Source organism: Polyodon spathula, chromosome 14 (genome assembly GCF_017654505.1).
Source record: "Polyodon spathula isolate WHYD16114869_AA chromosome 14, ASM1765450v1, whole genome shotgun sequence".
Taxonomy (NCBI): domain Eukaryota; kingdom Metazoa; phylum Chordata; class Actinopteri; order Acipenseriformes; family Polyodontidae; genus Polyodon; species Polyodon spathula.
Window position 1 is genome coordinate 30300213 of NC_054547.1, and position 21500 is coordinate 30321712.

General features: G+C 35.4%; 1 protein-coding gene across 1 annotated transcript in view; it reads right to left on the reverse strand.

Moving 5' to 3' along the window:
• Window positions 1–1503: 1503 nt before the first annotated feature.
• LOC121326587 (neuroligin-1-like) overlaps window positions 1504–21500 on the reverse strand; it is a 100315-nt gene continuing 80318 nt past the window's right edge. The window contains exons 3-4 of the mRNA XM_041269920.1: window positions 11274–11426; window positions 1504–1607 (exon numbers count right to left, since the gene is read on the reverse strand). Coding sequence (XP_041125854.1) covers window positions 1504–1607; window positions 11274–11426 — 257 coding nt within the window. The remainder of the gene's footprint in view (window positions 1608–11273; window positions 11427–21500) is intronic.

Consider the following 21500-nt stretch of genomic DNA (forward strand, 5'->3'; position numbering starts at 1 on the left):
TCTCTCTTGTAAGGCTGGGGCGATGCCTAATTTTTCACTATCGATACATCGTTCTTCAAAAAAGCCAATGCATCGATTCATCGATGTTATGAAAGCTTAAAATAACCCACAGTAATACATGTGGAGCGGTTGATTACTGTGTAACATTGCTAGTAACGATAAAAAAAAAAGAGTATCCATATTACACTGATTACAGTAGGTGTTTTTTTTTTTTTTTTTTTTTTAAACCTTACTCATGTTGATTTGTACCAGTTAGTGGTCAGAGCAAAATCAAAAAAAAAAAAAAAGTTTTTTAGCCAATCAAGAGAAAATTTACCCTGCATCCTCTTACAAAAAAATAAATAAATAAATAAAAGAGCCACACAGGTCTCAGTATCCCATATAACACTTGTGCATACCCCTGGTAGAGAGTCTATTCACTAATCTGTATTGGAGCATTTTACCTGTTGAAATCTCAGCCAAGTATTTGCACAAGTAAAACATCCTCACAAATCATGGTTTCAAGACCATGGATGAGGCCTGCAGGTTTTGTAATGAGAATTATTCCGACATATTTCCTGCTTTTGCAAAACAGCAATTATGATACCTGTATCTTGTGTCCCAGCAGAACAGAGTTTTAGCTGAGTGTCAGAACAGAGGGCAGACCAGCAAACACTCTCGTTTACGTGAGGATCATCGAAAACATGAAATTTTATGAATTAACAATTTTAAACTGCAAAACTGTAAATAGGTATGATGTTGACAGCTAACCGCAGAGACATTGGTACGTGTTCTAACATTGATTTTAATGATGTGAACAGGGGGATTTTCTAAAAAAAGAAAGGTTTCATGGTAAGCTAAGCTTGTCTTTGTCTATTTCTACCGTCATTATTTATACTGTGTACTGTTTTAACTGTGTTAATCTGAAATAGTTACACTGGAAAATAATATAACTATGTTGAATAATAATATAACTATGTTATATGCAATATGTAAAAACGCAGATGTTATGGTTGAAAACTCAGATTTTGAGATGGTATGCTTTTTACAAATGCATATTTTTAAAGGCTAGCACAACCTCTGCATCTCATTAAATGGTCAGGCAAATTAATATCCCAAACATTACTTTCTTAATACTCACAGGTGGTGGGGCAGGGCAGAGGGGAGAAGCTGAGCTCAATCGCATGCAGAGTCAGACCTGAAGGGAACAGAGAAGCTCTGCGCTTAATGCAAAAAATAATTGCCGATTCCAAATCCAAAAAGTAAAAGCTTTCCTTTTGCTTAAACACTTTACACAAAAAATGATACATGATACACAGGCTTGACTATTGCGATAGTTGTCAAACGATATCGCTTCAGTCTTACTCCCGTGTTGCGAACTACAATTGATCCCTAAGGCACATCAAGCTTTTTTTTGTTTTGTTTTGTTGTTTTTTTTAACAGGAAAAGGGGTCAAGTCAATGTGAATTGGGTAACCCTTTCCAGTATTTTTCCATTGTTTTTTTTTTGGGATATACACAGATTTCATATTTTTGGTATTGGGGTTGTTGTTATGATAGCACCAAATCCATGCACTGCAATCTTCTTTTCTCTTTCCACTTCATTGGAGCTGATGCTGCTCCCTGCAGCTAGAACAATATCACACTGAAAATCCACTTTGGTGCCATAAGTTACAGTGATCAAAGGGACCCTCATACTAATCCTATTACCTGACCTATGAAATTAGAAAACAGTTAATCTAGCAGAGGAGCTAGGGCAGACCCCAGTAATGCCAGGCTTGCTTCTGACAAGTGTAAGACAGGATGTAAGGCCCTTACTGATGCACCTTGGGAACTGTGAGTAAACTTAATTAAAGTGAGTGCACTGTCATGTCTAGGAGCCAGCCTGTCTCAACCGTCAGCAAAAAAATAAATACAAAATCCAGACTAATAAATAGTTGATTCGGCAGTTTAAAAACAGTACAGTCACCCACCACTGTCCAGAAAGACACAAACAAAGCCGCTACATAATAATTCTTCAAGCTGTAAATCATGTAATTTTTCATTTGGATTGGGAGATCCTGTTTTTGATCACTATCTTTGACACGTTTTTATGCATGGGTCATCTTACCAGAAGATAGGTAAATCCTAGCTTGACTTAAAATGCATATATTTATAATGGGTCAGTGGTACAATCCCATTGAAACTCCCAAACTAATCTCAGTGAGTCACTATGTTGCTGAGCAGCATGTGAATAGCGAGAGATTATTATTATTATTGAATATTTTGTTGTTGTTGCACTTGTGGGATTCGTTTTTTTTTTCTCCACTTAACTTGAAAGAGGTCATTTGTCTTTATTTTAAGATTCTTCAGCTGATGAATATTAAGGGTCGGCATGGCTATCATAATCGGCTTGAAGCTGCATTTCATTTTCATTGCTTAATAAATCTGTAATGAATCTCTCCGTTGACTGCTGCACTCATTTCATAGTACAGTGTACAACACAATTAATACCAAGAACACTCTTTTCCCTGTGGTCTGCTGTTGCTACAGGTCCTGCCAAGTTCCATTGCTCAGCTGTGATTGGTTTTCCACAATTGGACAATCACAAGATAAACTGCAGTAATAATTTGCAAAGAAGTCTTTGTTACTGAAATGGACAGCTCATCAAAACTATGCAAAGTGTGTGAAAGCAACATCATGTTTTATGTGTTTTAATCCCTTTGTTATGTGGCTTATGTCTCTTTTTACACAACTAGGTAGGTGCTTGGCAGTTTTGGCTTTTATCGGTGTCCCTGTTATTATATTGCACATGGAGGAGTTGTAAGAAGCATACTGCTTTAAGATTTTTTTTTTTTCTTCTTTTACTTTTATATCTCATTAGACTTCCAGACAGGCTAGAAGACAGGAATATAATTCAGAATGAGCCATGAAGTAGTTTTGCAATGACGAGGTTTTGATTGCTGTCGACCTTTACAGTAAAGGATTATGAGGCTGCACCCGTTAAATTTAACACTACTGGGGCGCAGCCAGAAAACAGCATCCGAGGCACACTGAGAGATAACTTTTGTGCACTTTGTGAAAAACTCCAGTCTTTCAAAACAGTGGTTGAACAAAATGTACACTTCAAAAATCGGTATGTTCTTTTGCATTTCAACCTAAATGAAATGTTCGCTCAGTTATGAGATTTGATTGGATGGTAGTGTATATGTATTAGTAAATACATATGTAAATTATATTTTCTTACACTTTTTTTATTATTTATTCTGAACATGTAGTGGAAATTATCCAACTATCAGATGTTGGGCAACTTTAACCTGGCTTCCTATGAGAATTATTACTGCTTAAAATGACCTTCATTATAGTTCTCCCCTCATTATAAAACATTAAGCGCTTGGATCTCAGGGTCAGTGTTATAATTAGGGTGGAGTGTCTGTAATTGCTTTTTCTTGCTTCACTATACTACTGCTTGCACAGCAGCTCTGAGGTTATCCCAAATACTTGATGTATCTCTGCAATGAAGTAGGATCTTCACCTGGCAGCCACAGCAAAGATTTAAATCCAGGGATTTCTGAATATGTAGAAGAGGACACGATAAACTGTTTTGCTGAGCCCCCAACTCCAGCATACCAGTAGTATACTTAATCACAAACTGCATTTGCTGGTACTATGAAAGACAAAAGGGACACGTTTTCAAAGATTTACAAACACTAAGCTTTGGCTCCCAGGTTGGTTTGCACCTCTTTTAAAATAAAAAAAATAAAAAAATTAAAGATAATTATACTACATTCTAAGGCTGTATACTTAGCTAAGGGATCTATCCACTATAGCTAAGCTAATCAAAGTGCAGTATCTCACGTCCATCTAATCTATCTATCTATCTATCTATCTATATCTATATATTTATATATATATATATATATATATATATATATATATTATTGCATATATATATATATTATTGCATGTATGCAGGGGGGTTAATAAAATGCATATTAAAAAGTTAATGTATAGTTTTCGAAACATATAACTAAGGCATTTAGTTAGTGTGTCTAATTATTCTTTTCCTCCCAGTTTTCTCAGTTTGGAATGTCCAATCGCTTTTCCTCTCACCGTCGCAATTTCCCACACGGCTCAGAAGACCCAAAGGTTCAGTGGGCATCCTCCGATCCCACGACCAAGTTAGCTTCCATTTTTCACCCAGGAACTTGAATGGATGTCAGCGAGCTACCGATCTCTGGAGGAGAAATGCCAGCCCTGCAGGAGTCCGTCCGTGAGCTCACTGGGTGTCTGGCCAGTAAGATTTTTCCACCATAACCCACAGGAGTGCCAGTGCCAATGCAACACTCCCTTCAGCGACCCCAGTGAAGACTGGCCTACTTCGCACAGCCAGGATTCAAACCTGAGCAGTATGAGTCACACTGTGCACCACACGGCTGGTTCCCAAACTTTCTTGGCTCAAAGCTCCCCATGACATCAGGCAACCTGACTGAGGACCCCCACCTGAAATTTTGATTGTGCTACCTTTAGCGAAAATAGGTTGTTCGTTTGTACTGGTAGGACTACTGCTTTCATTATGTTCTGTGTAATTCCTCAGATATTTAAAAAACTGCTTCATAAGTATTGTGCTCTGTTGGACAATCATCTCCTTTTGTTGTATAATGGTACACGAGCTGACAAAAATGTTGCATTTGAAATTACTCCAGTAACCTAACAGCAGTTGTGTAAGTTGATTCCCTGGTCTGGGGAATACTGCTTTGTCAGGGTCATTTGGGAGAGAACATTTTTACATGTGCTGTGGACCCCCCTGAAACTTTCTCATGGCCCCACACGGGGGCCTCGTACCTCAATTTGGGAACCACTGAATTTATTATTATTCTTTGTTAATAGTTGTTTTTTATAAATGGATCATTAATGTAAAGTCTGATCAATATCTATGTATAAAGCAACCCTTAAAAAGACCCAACTCACTTCAGTATAGACAGTGTTTTATTATTTTTCCCAGCTGCAAGTTATCATTATATTCCTTGCTTTAAATCAATATCTATAGGTGGTTACACAACTGGATGAAAATGTACCAGCTGCTGATGCTGTTGTTTTATTGTTTTCACTTGAAATGAATTCATACTGATTTCATTTAAGAGCAAAGTGAAAATGGTGTGATTATTGTATTGTTTTTTTTAACTTGTACTATTAACTCAGTCATACCTTATCATTACAACACACTGGAAAATGTTCCTATTTAATTTCTTAGCTGAATGTGTGACCTGTATGAATCTCTACGGTAGTTTATCTTTTGATCATTGTTTAAGACTCCTCATTATCAATGTTCTGAAACAAGATGAGGAAGCATAGCCTGTACAAGTATTCATGAACAATACATGTTATAAAGCCTTAATTTCTGTTGAAGAAGCACTATGTACTGTACATCACAATATGAGCAAGGTATAGCATACCCAGGTGCAGCTGCTGTTTTAGAAAGTATGTCATTGGTTCTTTAAAAAAAAGGATGTCAATGTACATACATATTGTGGCCACAGCTACAGTCAGAAGGTCAAGGAATCAGTAAAATGGCCTGAACTGTGGTGTATAAAGTCTATACAGGAATGCCTTGGTCAAAAGCAACCATTATTCAAACAATGAACACAGTTCTGAGAAGTAACCTTTTTATTGTGTCCATTGTAAAGAACCTTTTTTTTTTTTAAACTAACCTTAGCACAACCTTTCACGAGAAGCTGAGTGGCAGATTCAATAACAAAAGCATATCTTCTGATGTGTGTTATCATCAATACAAAATGGTTCTTAAAAAAAAAAAAAAAAAAAAAAAAAGCATATCGATGCATCCCGTTCAAAAGCAACTTGAAAGGTCAGATCACATTTACCCTTTGCAAACACTACTCCAGCCCAAATAGCATTTATACTGAATCAGAACTTTGAACTGACACATAATAAGCATCCAATGTTGCCAAACTGACAAAGCAAAACTCTGTCTTCCTATGCTGTAATAGTTGTTCAGTCCTCCCCTCTTTCCAGATATCTATTCCAATTCACATGCAAACTGGCAGTGGATATAGATTTATCAGGTCTCACGAGGCTGAATCTTAGCTGTTGTTATTAATTCTTGTTTTTTTGTTGTTGTTTTTTTTTTTTTTTTTTTCTCAGAAGCGAACTTGCATTCATAATAAATGGGCAAGAGCTCAATGGCCAGTGATTGATTGATTGGCGGTGGAAGCTGCAGGCATGCTATGTGTGTTAATCTAAGGGCTCCTCCATAGGAGTGTGCACAATTGAATAACATGAATCACTAATGTGGGGTGTCTGGTGCATAGCAAACAGCCATCAAGTGTGTTTGCTCTCCCCCTGCATGCCACAGATCCTGTCTTTAGCCAAAGGGGTTATAATTCTGTTCACAGCATCCACAGTCACTGCACAGTGCCTGAATGCTCTCCTGCAGGACACTAACTGGGATGTAATAACTCTCTTCACTCCACTTCTCTTACTCATCCTGTTGGCTCCCTTCCTTGTTTTTTTTTCTTTTGTTCAGAGCAAGCCAAATTATTAATAATTATGGCAATTTATATTTATGATTAAATATAGTAATGAGTGATAAATATACTAATTACAAACCCAACGATGCAATCTGTTCGCATTTTTTTTTTTTTTTTTACTAAAACAAAACACCCATCTCCCCCTCCCAGATTTTGCAGCCATCAACATTAACAAATGAGGATGAGGCTCTTTGGTGATGAAAGGTTACACAAACAGAGTCTGTCTGGGGAGAGATTCTTTAAGGTAATACCTGGTATTACAATGGTATCCCAGTTTTTATATATATCTATATCTATATCTATCCTCAACTTTCATAGCCACTTTCTCTGTTCACTGTAATAATTATTACATTTGAAGGTCTTTTTAAACCTGATCACATTACAAATATATATATATATATATATATATATATATATATATATATATATATATATATATATATATATATATATATATATATATATATATGTGGGTGTGTGTGTGTGTGCCAGTCTTTCAATAATTCAGTGTGTATTCTTTACAAAATAAATATAGGAAATACTGCACAGGATTTTTTTGGGACGGGATATATTGTATGTAGATGGCCCTCTTCACAAAAAAAAATATAGTAGCTGTCTTCCTTCAAAGCAGAAAACAATATTTTTAAGACTGTTGAATAAATGTAGCCAAGGCAGTGGAACAATCAGGGCACAATTCAATTTTACTGGAATGTGGCCAGGACACCCCTGCCTATCCGTGTAATAGTTCTGCCAGGTGGAGGGCAAATCCATAGCTGTGCCATGTCAATTAACTCTGACTTGCAGAAGCACATCTTGAATACCCCAGTAGAACTGTCTATAAAATGACATTATGTGCAAGATGGATTAAAAGGATAACACTACCACCCTACACCAAAGAACTCTGAAATGTATTTGACTAGTACAAAACCCTCTCTTTATCTATTTAAAAAGAAAATTGCTAAGAATGTCAACTTTACTTACCAAGGCCAAAAGGTAATTGGCACACCAATTCCACAAAGCTCACAAGAGACAGATGTTGATAATGATTTATAACTGAGCTGGGTTTGGGGGGAAAAAACCTCTTCTGCGATTTCAAGCACCTGGTAACTTCAAGTCTACAATGCAGTTTCACCTGTCACCACCACTCTGTAACAGGTAAATGAATGTACAGGGAAAGGGGTAGGCTCAGAGCCAGTGGCTAAATAATACATCTTTATCTGCTATCCTGCTGCACTTCTTACGAACCGTATTTGTGAACAATTTACGGCAGTGGATCTCCTTTAAAATATGATATAATTGAATCATTGAGGAGTAGTATTGGACCAAGACTTAAATAAATGGTGGCCTGATTCCAACACATTGTACAAATAATCGTTACTGGCTGCAACTGAAACATACTGTGTGACTTCACAGAACAGGACAACAGCAAATTATAAGAAACTAGAGAATCAAAAATTATTTCATCATGCCTCCTGGCTATCTAGTCTTGACAAGAGTATGGTTGTATGGGGATTTCATATCATGTTTTGTTAATAACAGGTGCATAACAACACAGGCAAGGCAAGTTTTAATTAAGAATGTGAATACAGACTGCTTCCTGTTGCGTCTCTCTCTTATTAGTATCTGTTTTGTGAACAGGAGGAGTGAATCATTTGGTGATAGGGACACAGTAAAAATGTTAATATTTTTGATACCCACTTACCATCTGTTAAGAAAACTCGCCCACTGTAAAACATTGACCTGCAGCAGCAGTGATTCACTTCGAAAAAAAAAAAAAAAAAAAAAAAAAAAAAAAAAAAAAAAAAAAAAAAAAAAAAACACTGACCTACACAAATGTGTTGTGCCAAGCTAGGAAAAGATTTCATTTTGACAGCAAAAAAGTCTACTTTGATATATAATATATACCAACATATATATATATATATTATATATATATATATATATATATATATATATATATATATATATATATATATTATATATATATATATCATATATATATATATATATATATATATATATATATATATATATATATATATATATATATATATATATATATAATATATATATATATATATGATTTGGAATAAGTCATTTTGTGAGTATTTTTATCCATGAAGAAAATCATTTAGAAGTGGTTCCTTGTAATCTGATTGTTTCCTGTGTTTAGTCATCCACATATTAAATGTTGATTTAGATAAAGTATTTTTTAGAAAGGTAGCAACACTGTGGTTATATCACCCCTGTATGGTTTACTAGATGTTACAAAAAAATTGTCATGGACACTTTCTGATGACACGCTACCCTTTATTTATTCACGTCTACATTACTTTTACCGAACAACTACAGAAGAAGTCTTCTTGATTCTCACATTCTCATTTCTCAGCTTGCACCAGGACCAGAAGAATGGTTAAACACAATTTGCCCTCAAACAAATAAAACAATTATACATCTCATCTATTATGCTAGGGGCAAGTACAATGAATAAGACTGAGAAGAAGCCACAATGCATTGTGTGTATTCTCTTTCTAAAAATAATTGTATTTCTCTGGGGTGAATTTCCAGATGGCCAATTGCATAACAACCCGGACACCAGTAACTAATTATTTGAAACATTTTTGTTTTCAACAAATCGTTGGTATTTGAAGGACTCATTTTAAAATCCAATTATTACTATTTTTTATTGATTAACTGCAGATCATTACATGGTATTAAGAGCATACCACTGAATATATGTCCTGTTTATATCCTGAATAATAGTATCACAAAAGAGAACCATTTTCACATGCATAGGCCTCCCTGTGTTGAGGGTTAACACAATACTTCAAGACCAAAACAAGTCTCTGGTGCTCACTGATGATTCACTGAAGATTTGAAAAATTGGCTAATAGGCTGCTCCAGGGTAGCAGATCATTAATCTAATGTGAATTTAAACTTGTATTTCTTCACTTGACATATCTTATGAATAAACAGTGCTAATCTTGTTAGTTACACAACAGTAATGCAGCAGAAGGTGAAGAGACATAAAGTGTAATGTATAATTTCAGCACATTATCTGCTATTATGCATTTGCTCTCTGCTCTTTTTTTTTTTTAATTTAGTTATTGACAATTATTTTATTATTTTCTCCCAATTTGACATATCCTATTATTTTTAGGCTCAACTCCCCGCTACCTCCGCGCTGACTCGGGACAGTCGAAGACAAACACACGCTGTTGTCCCAAGTGCGTGCCGTCAGCCGACCGCTGCTTTACACACTGCAGACTCACCATGCAGCTACCTTAGAGCTATGGAGGACAGGACAGCTCAGGACAGCTTACAGGCAAGCCCGCAGGTGTCCTGTCAAACTACAGGGGTCGCTGGTGCACGGTGAGCAGAGAACACTCTGCCCAACCCCCCCCCCCACCCCCCCGGGAGTGGAATAGCCTGGACTCGAACCGGCAACATCCAGGCTATAGGACGCATCCTGCACTCCACTTGGAGTGCCTTTACCAGATGAACCCTGCTCTCTGCTCTTTTACTACAAAACCAAACCGCCTCAAGTTCTTTGGCTGATTGATTGTTCTTTAAAGCATTGAAAGACAGTGTCCTGCAACACAGCCGTCTTCATATTAGAACACTTTTCTTTTACTTGATACGACTTTCAATGCTAATGTTTGAACAATGTGCACTCTTTGGCAGAATGTAAAATTACAGACCCCTGAATCTAGAGCTATCACATTAACTGTGACTCCAACAATAACAGCTATAATAACATGCAGGCAGGGTATCCAGTAATGACAACTTACCTGATCACTGCATCAATATTCATTGATCTTCATGTTTTTAAACGCATGTGTATTCAACCAAAACAAAAACAGATCTACTTTATAGCCTGTGTTATAAGTTAACAATGTTATATGCAATTGAAAACCAGCAAAAAAGTATCAACTTGTCTGTAAATTACTGCAGTGAAATCCCAGCAAAAATTATCTGAAGGTCATAACTTCTAAGGTACAAACAAGAAACCAAGTTAAAGTAGACCCACAAACTAAGTCAACTACTGCACATTAAGATTGTCACTTATGGAAAGAGAAACATGCAGCGCTGTATGATTTTAATTGAGAGAATTCAAAATACATACAAGTAGCACTTTAGATTAAAGGGCATACACAACCACATAATAACACAGTAATAACCATGTTCAGGGTCTTACATGGTAACTACTGTTGGAATACATGTACAATTACATGAAAATTACTTGTGCCATGGCAAGAGCAACTGTTGTAATTACATGGCTATTCATGCTATATAATCTAAAATATAACCACAATATGCTACAGTATCTGTATTGCCTGATTAACATTTCCTGTGCAGGTCATAACTGAAAATAAATAAACAAGGCCCCATTAGATTAAATGCCAATATAAACCAGTTAAATAAAGTTGCATTGTATTTGTTGATTTACTCCACCCCTGTCAGTTAAAAATTCAAAACAGCTTTTAATGTTGTAAAGTAACTAAAAGATGTTTGGCTAATAAGCATAATTCACTAGGACAAGATATCCAAGTGGAAGTCAACAAAGCTTTTGTGTATATGGGATTTGCTATATATTTTCACTTATGTATCATGTTTAGAAAGCTGTATCCTCGGAAAGAAAACAACTGTTTTAAGTTTTATTACTAAAAGCATGTATACATTTCAGTCTAAACTTTATCGAACTGTTTTATGTATAACACTTTACACCATGCAGTAAGGTTAAGGTTATGAATAGCTTAAATCTTACCTAATACACCAAGCCGGTAGTTAACAGTGATGACTATGACATTCCCATAACTCGCCAAGATGCTTCCGTCAAACATATTTCCAGTGCCTTCCATGTATGACCCTCCGTGGATAAACACCATCACTGGCTTTGGGCTGCCACCTTCACGAATGTCTAAAAGGGAAAGAAAATAATTGAAAAAGCAAATTAAATCTGACAGGCAGAATTGAACTCTGAACTGTGCGCCCTAGCACATTTGTGTAACAGTAGTTAAAGACAAATGTGACTTTAGATGTTAGCTGGTTTCTTAAGCAACATATATGTCATGTTCCTGGTTTTGGTCAGAAACTGATTTGAAGGGAAACATTTGTGTGTCAAGAAATTTGTATCATACTTTTTTATTTAGTCACTTGCAAAATGTATATACAGACAATGGTATTATAATTAACAAAAGGTTGAGAGCATTGGAATATAAGCCTAGTCTTTGATTAAGTGTCATTAATTTAGTGTAGTATTACTATAACTTCGCAGGTTATTATTTAAATACATGAGTTGTAATGGTAATCGGGAACGAAAAGCTTAAGATGTCTGAATAAAAAAAAAAAAAACTTGAATGTTGGTATTTGTACATGTAAATAATGTACGCAGTGACCGAAAAAATAAACTTGGTCATGTGTAATATACAGCAACGATAATAATAATGCTTTTTTTTTAAAAATCAAGTGGCTCATGCCTCTGTGGGGACGAAAAGACAAGCCAAACAACTAGAATGTCCCTTGCAGAAGTGACAGCCTTGCAGAGTCAGGTATTGAGAAATAAATACTGACAACACAACAGAAATCAGAACCTCCAAGATCACTGCTGTTACAGTTCAAAAAACAAGCTCTCTCTCTCTCTCTCTCTCTCTCTCTCTCTCTCTCTCTCTCTATATATATATATATATATATATATATATATATATATATATATATGAAAATAAGCTGTAGTTCGATGTCATACTTAAGCATCTTGCAAGCACTAGTGGAATAACATGGGGCAAATACATTTCCACAGTATAAAAGATCATCTAATAAACTGTGGGTACTATATAGTCTGGCCATTTTGGCTGGTAGAATAGAAGCTTAATTTTACCTTTAAATGCTCATAAAATGTGCATGTGTTTTGCACTACAGTAGGCAGTTGAATCAATAATTTTATTTTTGTTTTAATTTTTTTCTTTTAAAGAGACTTTTATGAGCCATTTTATTGTCCTACTCTGTAGCTCCTACTTCATGATAGGTGCTTTTATATCTGTGGGCTTAGAAAGCATTGCTACACAATGTTATCCTTCAATGTCTAGGGGCATTCCATGAAAACTGTAAATAAGATGCTCTTCAGCATGTACTGTATTGTGTCACACAGCTGAAGGCCCTTCTTTTCAAAATTATACTTTCTCCTTTTAAAAATGTTTTTCGTTTTCCTTCCACAATATCAGAGTGTTACACTGAGCTAGGGGAATTCAATATCCAAGTCAGGAACGTGGCTGAAATTGAAGGGCACTCACCCCTTTAATCTTTATGTCCTACCCTGCCATAAAGACATATAACTAGATTTACAGAGGCACTTTATAAGAAAGGGTATTAGCACCCTAATATACACAAATAAATGTTAAATATAAACCCTAAGCCATGCTTGGTGTCGTCATGGTTACTTTAATATGAATGTGACAACTGGTGTTAAATCATTCATTGATTGTATTTAGCCCTTGTTTGTACGCAGTGTCTTCTAAATTACTTGCTACCTTGTGTTGAGATACTGTAGCAGTAATCTATTACAAATTTAATTTGGTGTAAATGTTTTGTTTAATAATGATTGCATATACAGCAGTGCTGAAACTATTGTGCTTTAAACAAGCCTTTTTCAGATTACTTGTTAAGGGCTTTATTTATTCATGTAGTTATTTTTTTAATTATTCCTGGATAAACAACTATTCAAGACTAAATTGTAAAATCCAAATAAGGCAATTTGCAACAAAGTTCTTGGGATAATGTTGGTTATAGTTTTATTTTAGTTTCCTCTCCCGTTAGAAATAACAATAATTTTGAAATATATATATATATATATATATAATATATATATATAATATATATATATATATATATATGTCATAAGTTTAGCAATGCATAATGTTTGGATTTCTTTGTTTTTTAAGATGAAGGTGGTGGAGGGTACAGGTTTGAATCCAGCTTCTGCCACACATTTATGAACATTTAAAAAGCAAGTGAAACTAATATAAGTATTGCTTATAATCCCCAAATGAAGTGATGTCAAAGTAAGGTAAGTGTCTTTAGGACTTAGGCACCTACAGGAACATGACCATAGTACAATTACTGTTGCTTAAGAAACGTAAAAAAAAAAGGTTTGTATGCATTGTTCATTCACTATGCAAGAGATGAGCTTTATCTTAGTGAAATTTGTTGTGTACTGTGTTTATAAAAGGGGGTTGGAAAACCATGCAAAACAGTGTTAAAAGTTGGGTAGTTAGTCATTGTTATTCATCTAAAAGTTGACATTGTATGTGGAATGCAATGTTTAAAGAAAAAAAAAGTCAAGCAAAAACCTTAGAAAGAGATACGATAAAAGTATTCTATATGACGGGTAACAATAAAACATACTTTAAAAAAAGAAAAGTATAGTTTAACATCAAGCAAAAAAAGACAGAAACATCCATCAAAAATGAAGAAGAAAAAAAAATCTTCACGTTCAAAAAAAGGACAAGAATTTTGTTTTAAAAATAAAAGAAGAAAAAAATTATTTGAAGGGTTCCTTGTCATGCATATCAGTTTGGCATCAAAAAATACCTTCGTCTTCAGTCCCGTCATTATCACCTAAATCATCGTTCTGTTTCTTTGTAAGGGGACCTAGGATTAAGAATGGAGAAGATGGAGGAAACAGAGCATTCAAGAACAAACAAGACTGAAGAACAGTCAAAATAGACAGAAAAGTTTTTTTGCAAGAAAAAAAGAAGGAATTGTGAGATAGTCTTCCTAGTTTGGCTTGATTGAGACATATTTTAGGAAACAGACAATATATTTAATTAAGAGAAAACAACTACAAAAATATTGTGTGTGCTTTTCAAAAGCACACAACACAAAAAAAGATTTAAAAAAAAAACACCTCCTAGAAGAACTCCTACTACCTAATTTCATATGAATTCAACCGTTGTGAGATTTAAGAATTTAAAATGCTGTCAGCTTTTGATTGAAACAGGAAAATGAAAAGTAATGTTGAGTGGTACACCATACCATTTCTCTTTCCAGCAAAGCAATCATAATTTTCTACATTGTCACTCGTCCATTTTCAATTACACTGAGTTATAACTTCCCAATAACCTTTGACTACCTACTGCCATATTAAATCCAGAGAAGTTCAAAACAACAAAATAAGTTTTAAAACTGTACCTGGGAATAAACTACAGACGAGCATATGGATACCTGGTACGTTGTGGCTTCAGTGCATTTTCTCATTCAATTTCATTTCAACTGATTGTTAGAAAGGTAAGCTGAATGCAAATTGGAGAAATCCAGACTTTATTCTCATTGCTTTACAATTATAACAGTAAAACAAATGCACATAACCCCAACACTTTGGTTTTCAAAAGCCAGTGTAATCATCATTCTGCATGTAATTGATAGATAAAATGAATAAATTAATATATATTTTTAAAAAAAGAAAAAAGTTAGCTGTTCGCAGGCTTAGATTCCAACATGCACATGCCAATATGAAGAAAGCAGTTGCATTAGTGACCTATTAGTGGCAGGGGGTTAGGTATTTACATTTTTGTAATAATAATAATAATAATAATAATAATAATAATATAATAATAATAATAATAATAATAATATAGCAGGGAGTAAGTCAAAGGTCATGGCGAATGGTATTGCTAATGAAACAAGATTAACTCTAAAAGATGAAGCTCAACCCATATAGATTAAAGGTAAATGATCTGCATGCAAAGGCTTTGGGGTACATTCCTGGGTAAAAGACCATGAGACAACCAGACACACATATAAATATTGATATATTCGGTACCAGTGTGATACATGTGGTAGTGTAAGGGTCTAAACAGTAATAAACACTAAAAAAGAAACATGCATGCGCCAATAACGAAGCACAAACTTGAAATACTGGGCTCCATTCACAAAGCTTCAACAAAGCATATTTTATGTTATTCCTGAAGTTGTTCTTAATGTTCAAGAAGCCAATAACCTTGTAGACCAGCTTACCGAATATCAACCTGCATTTTATTCTGTAAAACAGGCTTTCAAAATGAAAAACATCCTTTAAAACAACTCAGGAGTCAAACCTTTGAGAACAGGGCCCATTTGAAACACAAAAGGGGGACCAATATGAATGACAAGAAGCTTTTAAAGCAGAAACCATCTGATTTCGTATTCAGGTTTGATTTTTAATCTGTTCCCATTGATTTAACCGCAGGCTTAACGGCCTGTAGGTTGTGCAATTACGTACAATAATTAAGTACAGACAAAACATAATTAAACTGGACATAAAGTAATACATTAGTAATGACCACAACTATAATGCACCAAGAGCAAATTGCATTTTTTTTTCAGGGTAATCAAAAAAGTACATCATTTTGGAAGCTAAAAAGTGTACTGTGCTAAGAAGTTAATTGTATCATTTCCCAAAATTTAGTGTAATTAAAGAGCTTTGAAACATTAAAATATATACAGTACCAGCATAAATTATGGAAACAACAAATGATTTACAGCAAGACTAGGAGTGGGGATTGTATTGCCCATTTTTCCTCGCTCGGGCCCCTTATTTACTAAATACCCTGGTATCTCTGAATAGATAATCGTCTCCTCTTTAAAAATAGGCTACATATTTAAATAAAATGATTTTATCTATGCAGTGATACCAAGATATATAGTGAGCAAGTAGCCTGAGTGAGTTTATCCGGCAACAAACTCCAGTTGCACTACTTTCCTAGAAAAAGATACCATTTCGGGGAACCACTCTGCTTGTCAGATATCTTGCTCATTAAAGTATTTTTCATATGTTTATCTATTCAGAAACATGATGTAATTTGTAGAAAATATATTTTTACAGTCTGTGGAAGACTTTTTAAAACACAGTAGCCCACAGAAATCCACTAGGAAAATCAAGAGCTGGTTTGAAAAACCAATATCATTCATTCAATCATTTCATTTTTTCTTACCACAAGCAATTAAAAAGGCAATCTTGTTCTGGTTCTCCCTATTGAAGAAGGCCCAAATTTAGGCATTGGACAGCCTTTATTAGTTTATTATTATTTTTTCCTCAATTGAAAGCGAGGAAAATGGCGAATTAATTTAAAATCTACAATGTATTGTATGGAAATCAACCCATAGCCTGCCTGGCAACAGATACATCAAGATTAAATCTAATTATGAGTGGTAGATGCTAGCCGCAAACTTGCATTGTGTAGCCAATACCAATACATTCAAAATTGTCAGACAGAGGGTGATTGCAGGTTGAAGACCCATAGAATCCCATCCATTTTGAGGCTACATTAGCCAATTGTAATACAGTAGACCTTGACGCAAGGTAAGCTTTTTTTACTTTTACAAATTACACACAGGCTTAGCCTCCATAGCTTTTTATGATGAGCCTCCACTGATACCAAGATATTTAATAAGTAACGGGTCTGAGAGAGGGCAATAAACTGAACACCTCCAAATTGCTCTGTAAATCATTTGTTGTTTCCAAAATTTGTGGTCGGTACTGTATATTTTACAAAATAAAATAAAGCATCTGTAGCCTGCAAATACAAAACCAGTATTGTTCACATTGGCAAACTGAGCGTCTCTGGTTTTGTATATACAGTACAGCACTACCTACTGTAGCAATGTGCTGAAAACTACAAGTCCTGTAGTATGGTGAAATAACCAAAGACTTAATAAAGAAATGCCTTACCTTCATTATAAACCTTTTTGAAGATCCTTTGCCATTCGTTTGTAATTGTTTTAATTTTCCAACTTTGTTTTCACTTTAAATCCATTGAACCTACCAACACACTGTGCACTAAATTCACTGCCTGTGCAACAGGTATTTTGACCCTACCTGGAACATAAAACTCCCTTTGCTGTGTTGTCAGGTTGGGTCCTAATACCTTCTGCACTGTATTTGAATGGTGTGCTAACAAAGGACAATCCTTGATGGGCCAAACAGCCTTTTCTTGTTCTTATGTTCTTGTGTTCTGTGTTGTGACAATAAATGGCTACACAATTCAAAGTGAAAATAAAGAAAACAGAACATTAAGGTACTGTACTAGCATGGTTCTAATGAGTGGTACAGAAATGTATTTAAAGCCTTCGATATTTCTACTTTAACATTCTATTTATAATCTAAACGGGATTTTTGAATTTTACACACTGCAATCAGGTTACTAAATGTTATATTTGCTGACAGAATCTGCAGGGAAAACATTAAATCCAACTTTTCCACAAGCCCCTACCCGTATTAATCCAATCAATGAATGCAGTAACATAAGCTTTTCAAAATAAGCTTGTACGATTAACTATGATTACAAATCATAGGAAGTAAAAATCTATTTATTTAAACCCTGGCCTTATTTAATCATAAAGTGGCGCTTATTTCACAATATATCATTAATGACAAGGCTTTCCTGCAGTATACATACAGTACAGAATAAAATGTAATCACACGGACGGACAGCTGATACGTCAAGGTGTGAGGCAATTGGGAATAATAAATTGTGAATTAATATCCTGAATTAATTCATCACAGAAAAAAATATATTTCAGAGGGTTTCTTACTATAAAAAACGGTCTAGGGAGAATTTTCTGTAACACTTCATGATTTTGTAAACACCCTTGTTCAATTGCACCAAGACAGATATTACTCTTCCTGACCACACACCGACTTCCACCCAGAGAAGGTAACATGAGCACAATGTCATGATCTGTATATCGCCAGTTACAGGTACATTACTTTTCTGAGTACATCAATCTAAGGATGGATGAGTTTAATATCAGGTAAAACTCCAACATCTCTGCCTTCTGATAAGATTATCTTTTATCATTAGACTGTCTTTATGGAAACGTCAAGCTGCAGTCCAGAGGCCTGAAAACATGTATAAAAGAAATGAAGAGAAAGACAAGGCCATGCATTTTCCACAGCTCTGCTATTATGTGAAAGGACCTGAAGGCCCAGACACGTATAATACAAACTGGGCAATAAAGTAACGTCAATCACCCTGTAATCAAACATATAGCAGTGGAGTAGCAGTTTAATATCAAAGTGTTTGAAAGTCGTTTACCCTTGGGATGTTTGTAAAGACACAGTAGCTACTATACATGTGTGCTTATAGTATAATGATTAACACTTAGCTTACTAGGCTCTTTCAAATTGACATATTAGTTTTTTTTTTCCTCTCACATACCTAAAACTGTACCTCTATGTGTGGGAGAAGGTTTTTCATGCGTGGCAGAAACATCACAACTGTGTGTCTGTCAATGCCACAGTACACAACATGGAGGTCAACACATATATCTGTACTGTGTATCAACAACAGTAGATTATACAGTATTTCCAAGCTGCACCTTTCCAATAAAATGATCTGCATATTACAAGATCAATAGAATAACAGCATAGTACCTCAAGATTAATTTCCTACCATGAAAAATAAGGACTAACTTATATAAAACCAACACATATAAAACACTATTTTGATAATTCCAGGTCTTTTTTATGTTTTATAACTACCTCCCAAAACAGAGTTTAGCTGATGATCAATCCTCAAACAAATATTTAGGTATTTAAATGCTACTCATGTGTACAGTGTACAATGTGCCCTATGGCCTGGAGATTGCAGGTTCAAATGTTATTGCCGACCATGACCGGGAGTTCCTAGGGGGTGGCGCACAAGTGGCTGAGCCCAGGTGGGAGGGATTAGGTCGGCAGGGCAATCCATGGTTCACCGCACACCAGCATCCCCTGTGGCTGACAGGGAGGCTGTGGGTCAGCCATCTGTGTTGTCCTCCGTCACTATAGGACTGGTGGCTTCGCTGTGGATCCGCAGTGCGAGAAATGACTGATTGGTAGGAACACGTTTCGGAAGACATGTTTCCTCCACTTCCTGAGTCGCCGAGGGGTTGCAGCGGTGAACTGGGATAAAAAATTGGGCATACCAAACTGGAGAGAAAACCAGGGCAAAAACCACTGGCGATGTCTAAATTAAGAAATAAATAAAACAAGGGATGAAGAAGTACATTTGGTTCATAACAGCAAGTGGTGCCTTTTCAGACAGAAATGTAACAGCTTTGGAGTATCTACAGAAAGAATAACACAGTAGGGTAACACAGTGAGCCAGAATCAAAACACGAACGCAAACTGACCAACCCCCAGCTTTCATTTTAATTTCAATCAGTACTTATTTTATATAGCGCCTTTCATAGTGGTCCACCATCACAAAACCTTTTACAATGAATACAATAAAATACAAAAATGCATTGAGCATTATAACTAGTTACAGAGTTGTATTAATACAATTTAACACCCCTGCTTTTCCCTTAGAACAAGTTTTTCCTTGGAGGCTCTTCATCCAAGTACTAAACCAACAACATATTGCTGAGATCTGGCCAGATCAATCATCATAGTATGGCTTGCTGTGTTGAGTTTATTAATGATGCTTTTTAAATGACATTGTACATTTCTACTTGATTTTACTTCACATTTCAGTACAGATAATAAAAGGTGATGGCAAAGGTCCCTGCTTGAATAATTCAGCGACATTGGACAGTTACATAAAGTACCCCAAATGGTCGCTATTAAAGGCTTTCTTTCTCATGATAAAATAGGAGTCAGACTTATAAAAAAAAAAAAATATATGTATCTGACATTTTGTAGTTGGGAATCTTGTACAAGGAGGCAGACCAGAACAGCAAGTGAATAATGCTTCAAGCTGTTATCAAATACCAATACTGAATATCATATCAGGAAGGTTACTTTCTGAAAATCCTTTAGGAAAGAAAATGTCATAGCAGCTTCTTATTTTACCTAGGTGCTCATTAGGATGAGGACTGATAGGTTTTGGACAATGTAACATTTCTGGGTCTTTAATTAGAGATTGCTTCCAATCTCATCTGGTAACATAGCTGAAGTGAGAATGTGTCATATGAACGGTTCACTTCTGCTTCAATGGTTCATAAATGATAAGTTGAAAATGTGACGAATATAAAAGTAGATTTTACTGGAACATTCGTAGTCGGCACTGACCTCTGGGGTAGTATTTTTGTTCAAAATGTTACAATGGTAGTTGTGTCTTGTGTTACCATAATACCACAAGTATAACTCTTCTCTTTATATTAAGTGAATCCTATTATTATCCAAACTAGGGAGTATTTACACATTCTGTTTAGTTCATGTTCTACAGATTGTGTATAATTCTCAATAAATTAAGATTCCTGTGGCACATGGATGATTCAACACTGGTGAGCCCACAATTCGTGTACTGTGATCAATTAATAAATCACTACAAAAAAGATATTGTGGCTTTGGAAAGAGTCCAGTGAAGAGCAACTAGACATGTGATATTCCTGGGCAAAAAAAGAGTTATAAAGTCAATCTGAGGGAAACTGAGATTTAGGGGAGACTTTACTGCCCTAGTTATGTTCCAATGCCTATATAATGCCTGTTTTCTTAATGTTAAATATATTGGACACTGGGCAGCAAAGGGTTAAAATCCTTAAAGGAACAAAGTTCAGTGATCAATCGGCTACTAGGAATCGGATGAGCATTGATGGCTCGCATTACCCCCTCTCGTTTTTAACTTTTCTTATGCTTTTACATTACAGGCTGTGGCTAGGTGAAAAGCTGCACTAAAGTTTATTAATATTACATTCTGTTAACAAATGGAAATGCATCTACTTCACTAGAGTTGTTACCGGGTTGCTTATATTGAAAAAGCTATACAGTACCATAGTTATCATTTAACATGCTTTTAGTCTCTTTGTAATGTAATGCTAGCAGATCAGACAGTAAGTTGCATTCATCCATTGCTTGTTCTCTAAAAGTCATTCTCAGCACCATTCTGACATACAACTTTTACGTGCAAGCTGGAATTGGATTATTCAGAATAACAAAACTGCATCACTGAGACAATGACCATTACCTTACCCTTGCCAAAGCATGCATTAGAGTTGCATTTCCCACACGTGGGTTGTTTTTAGAAAGTAAGCCTTT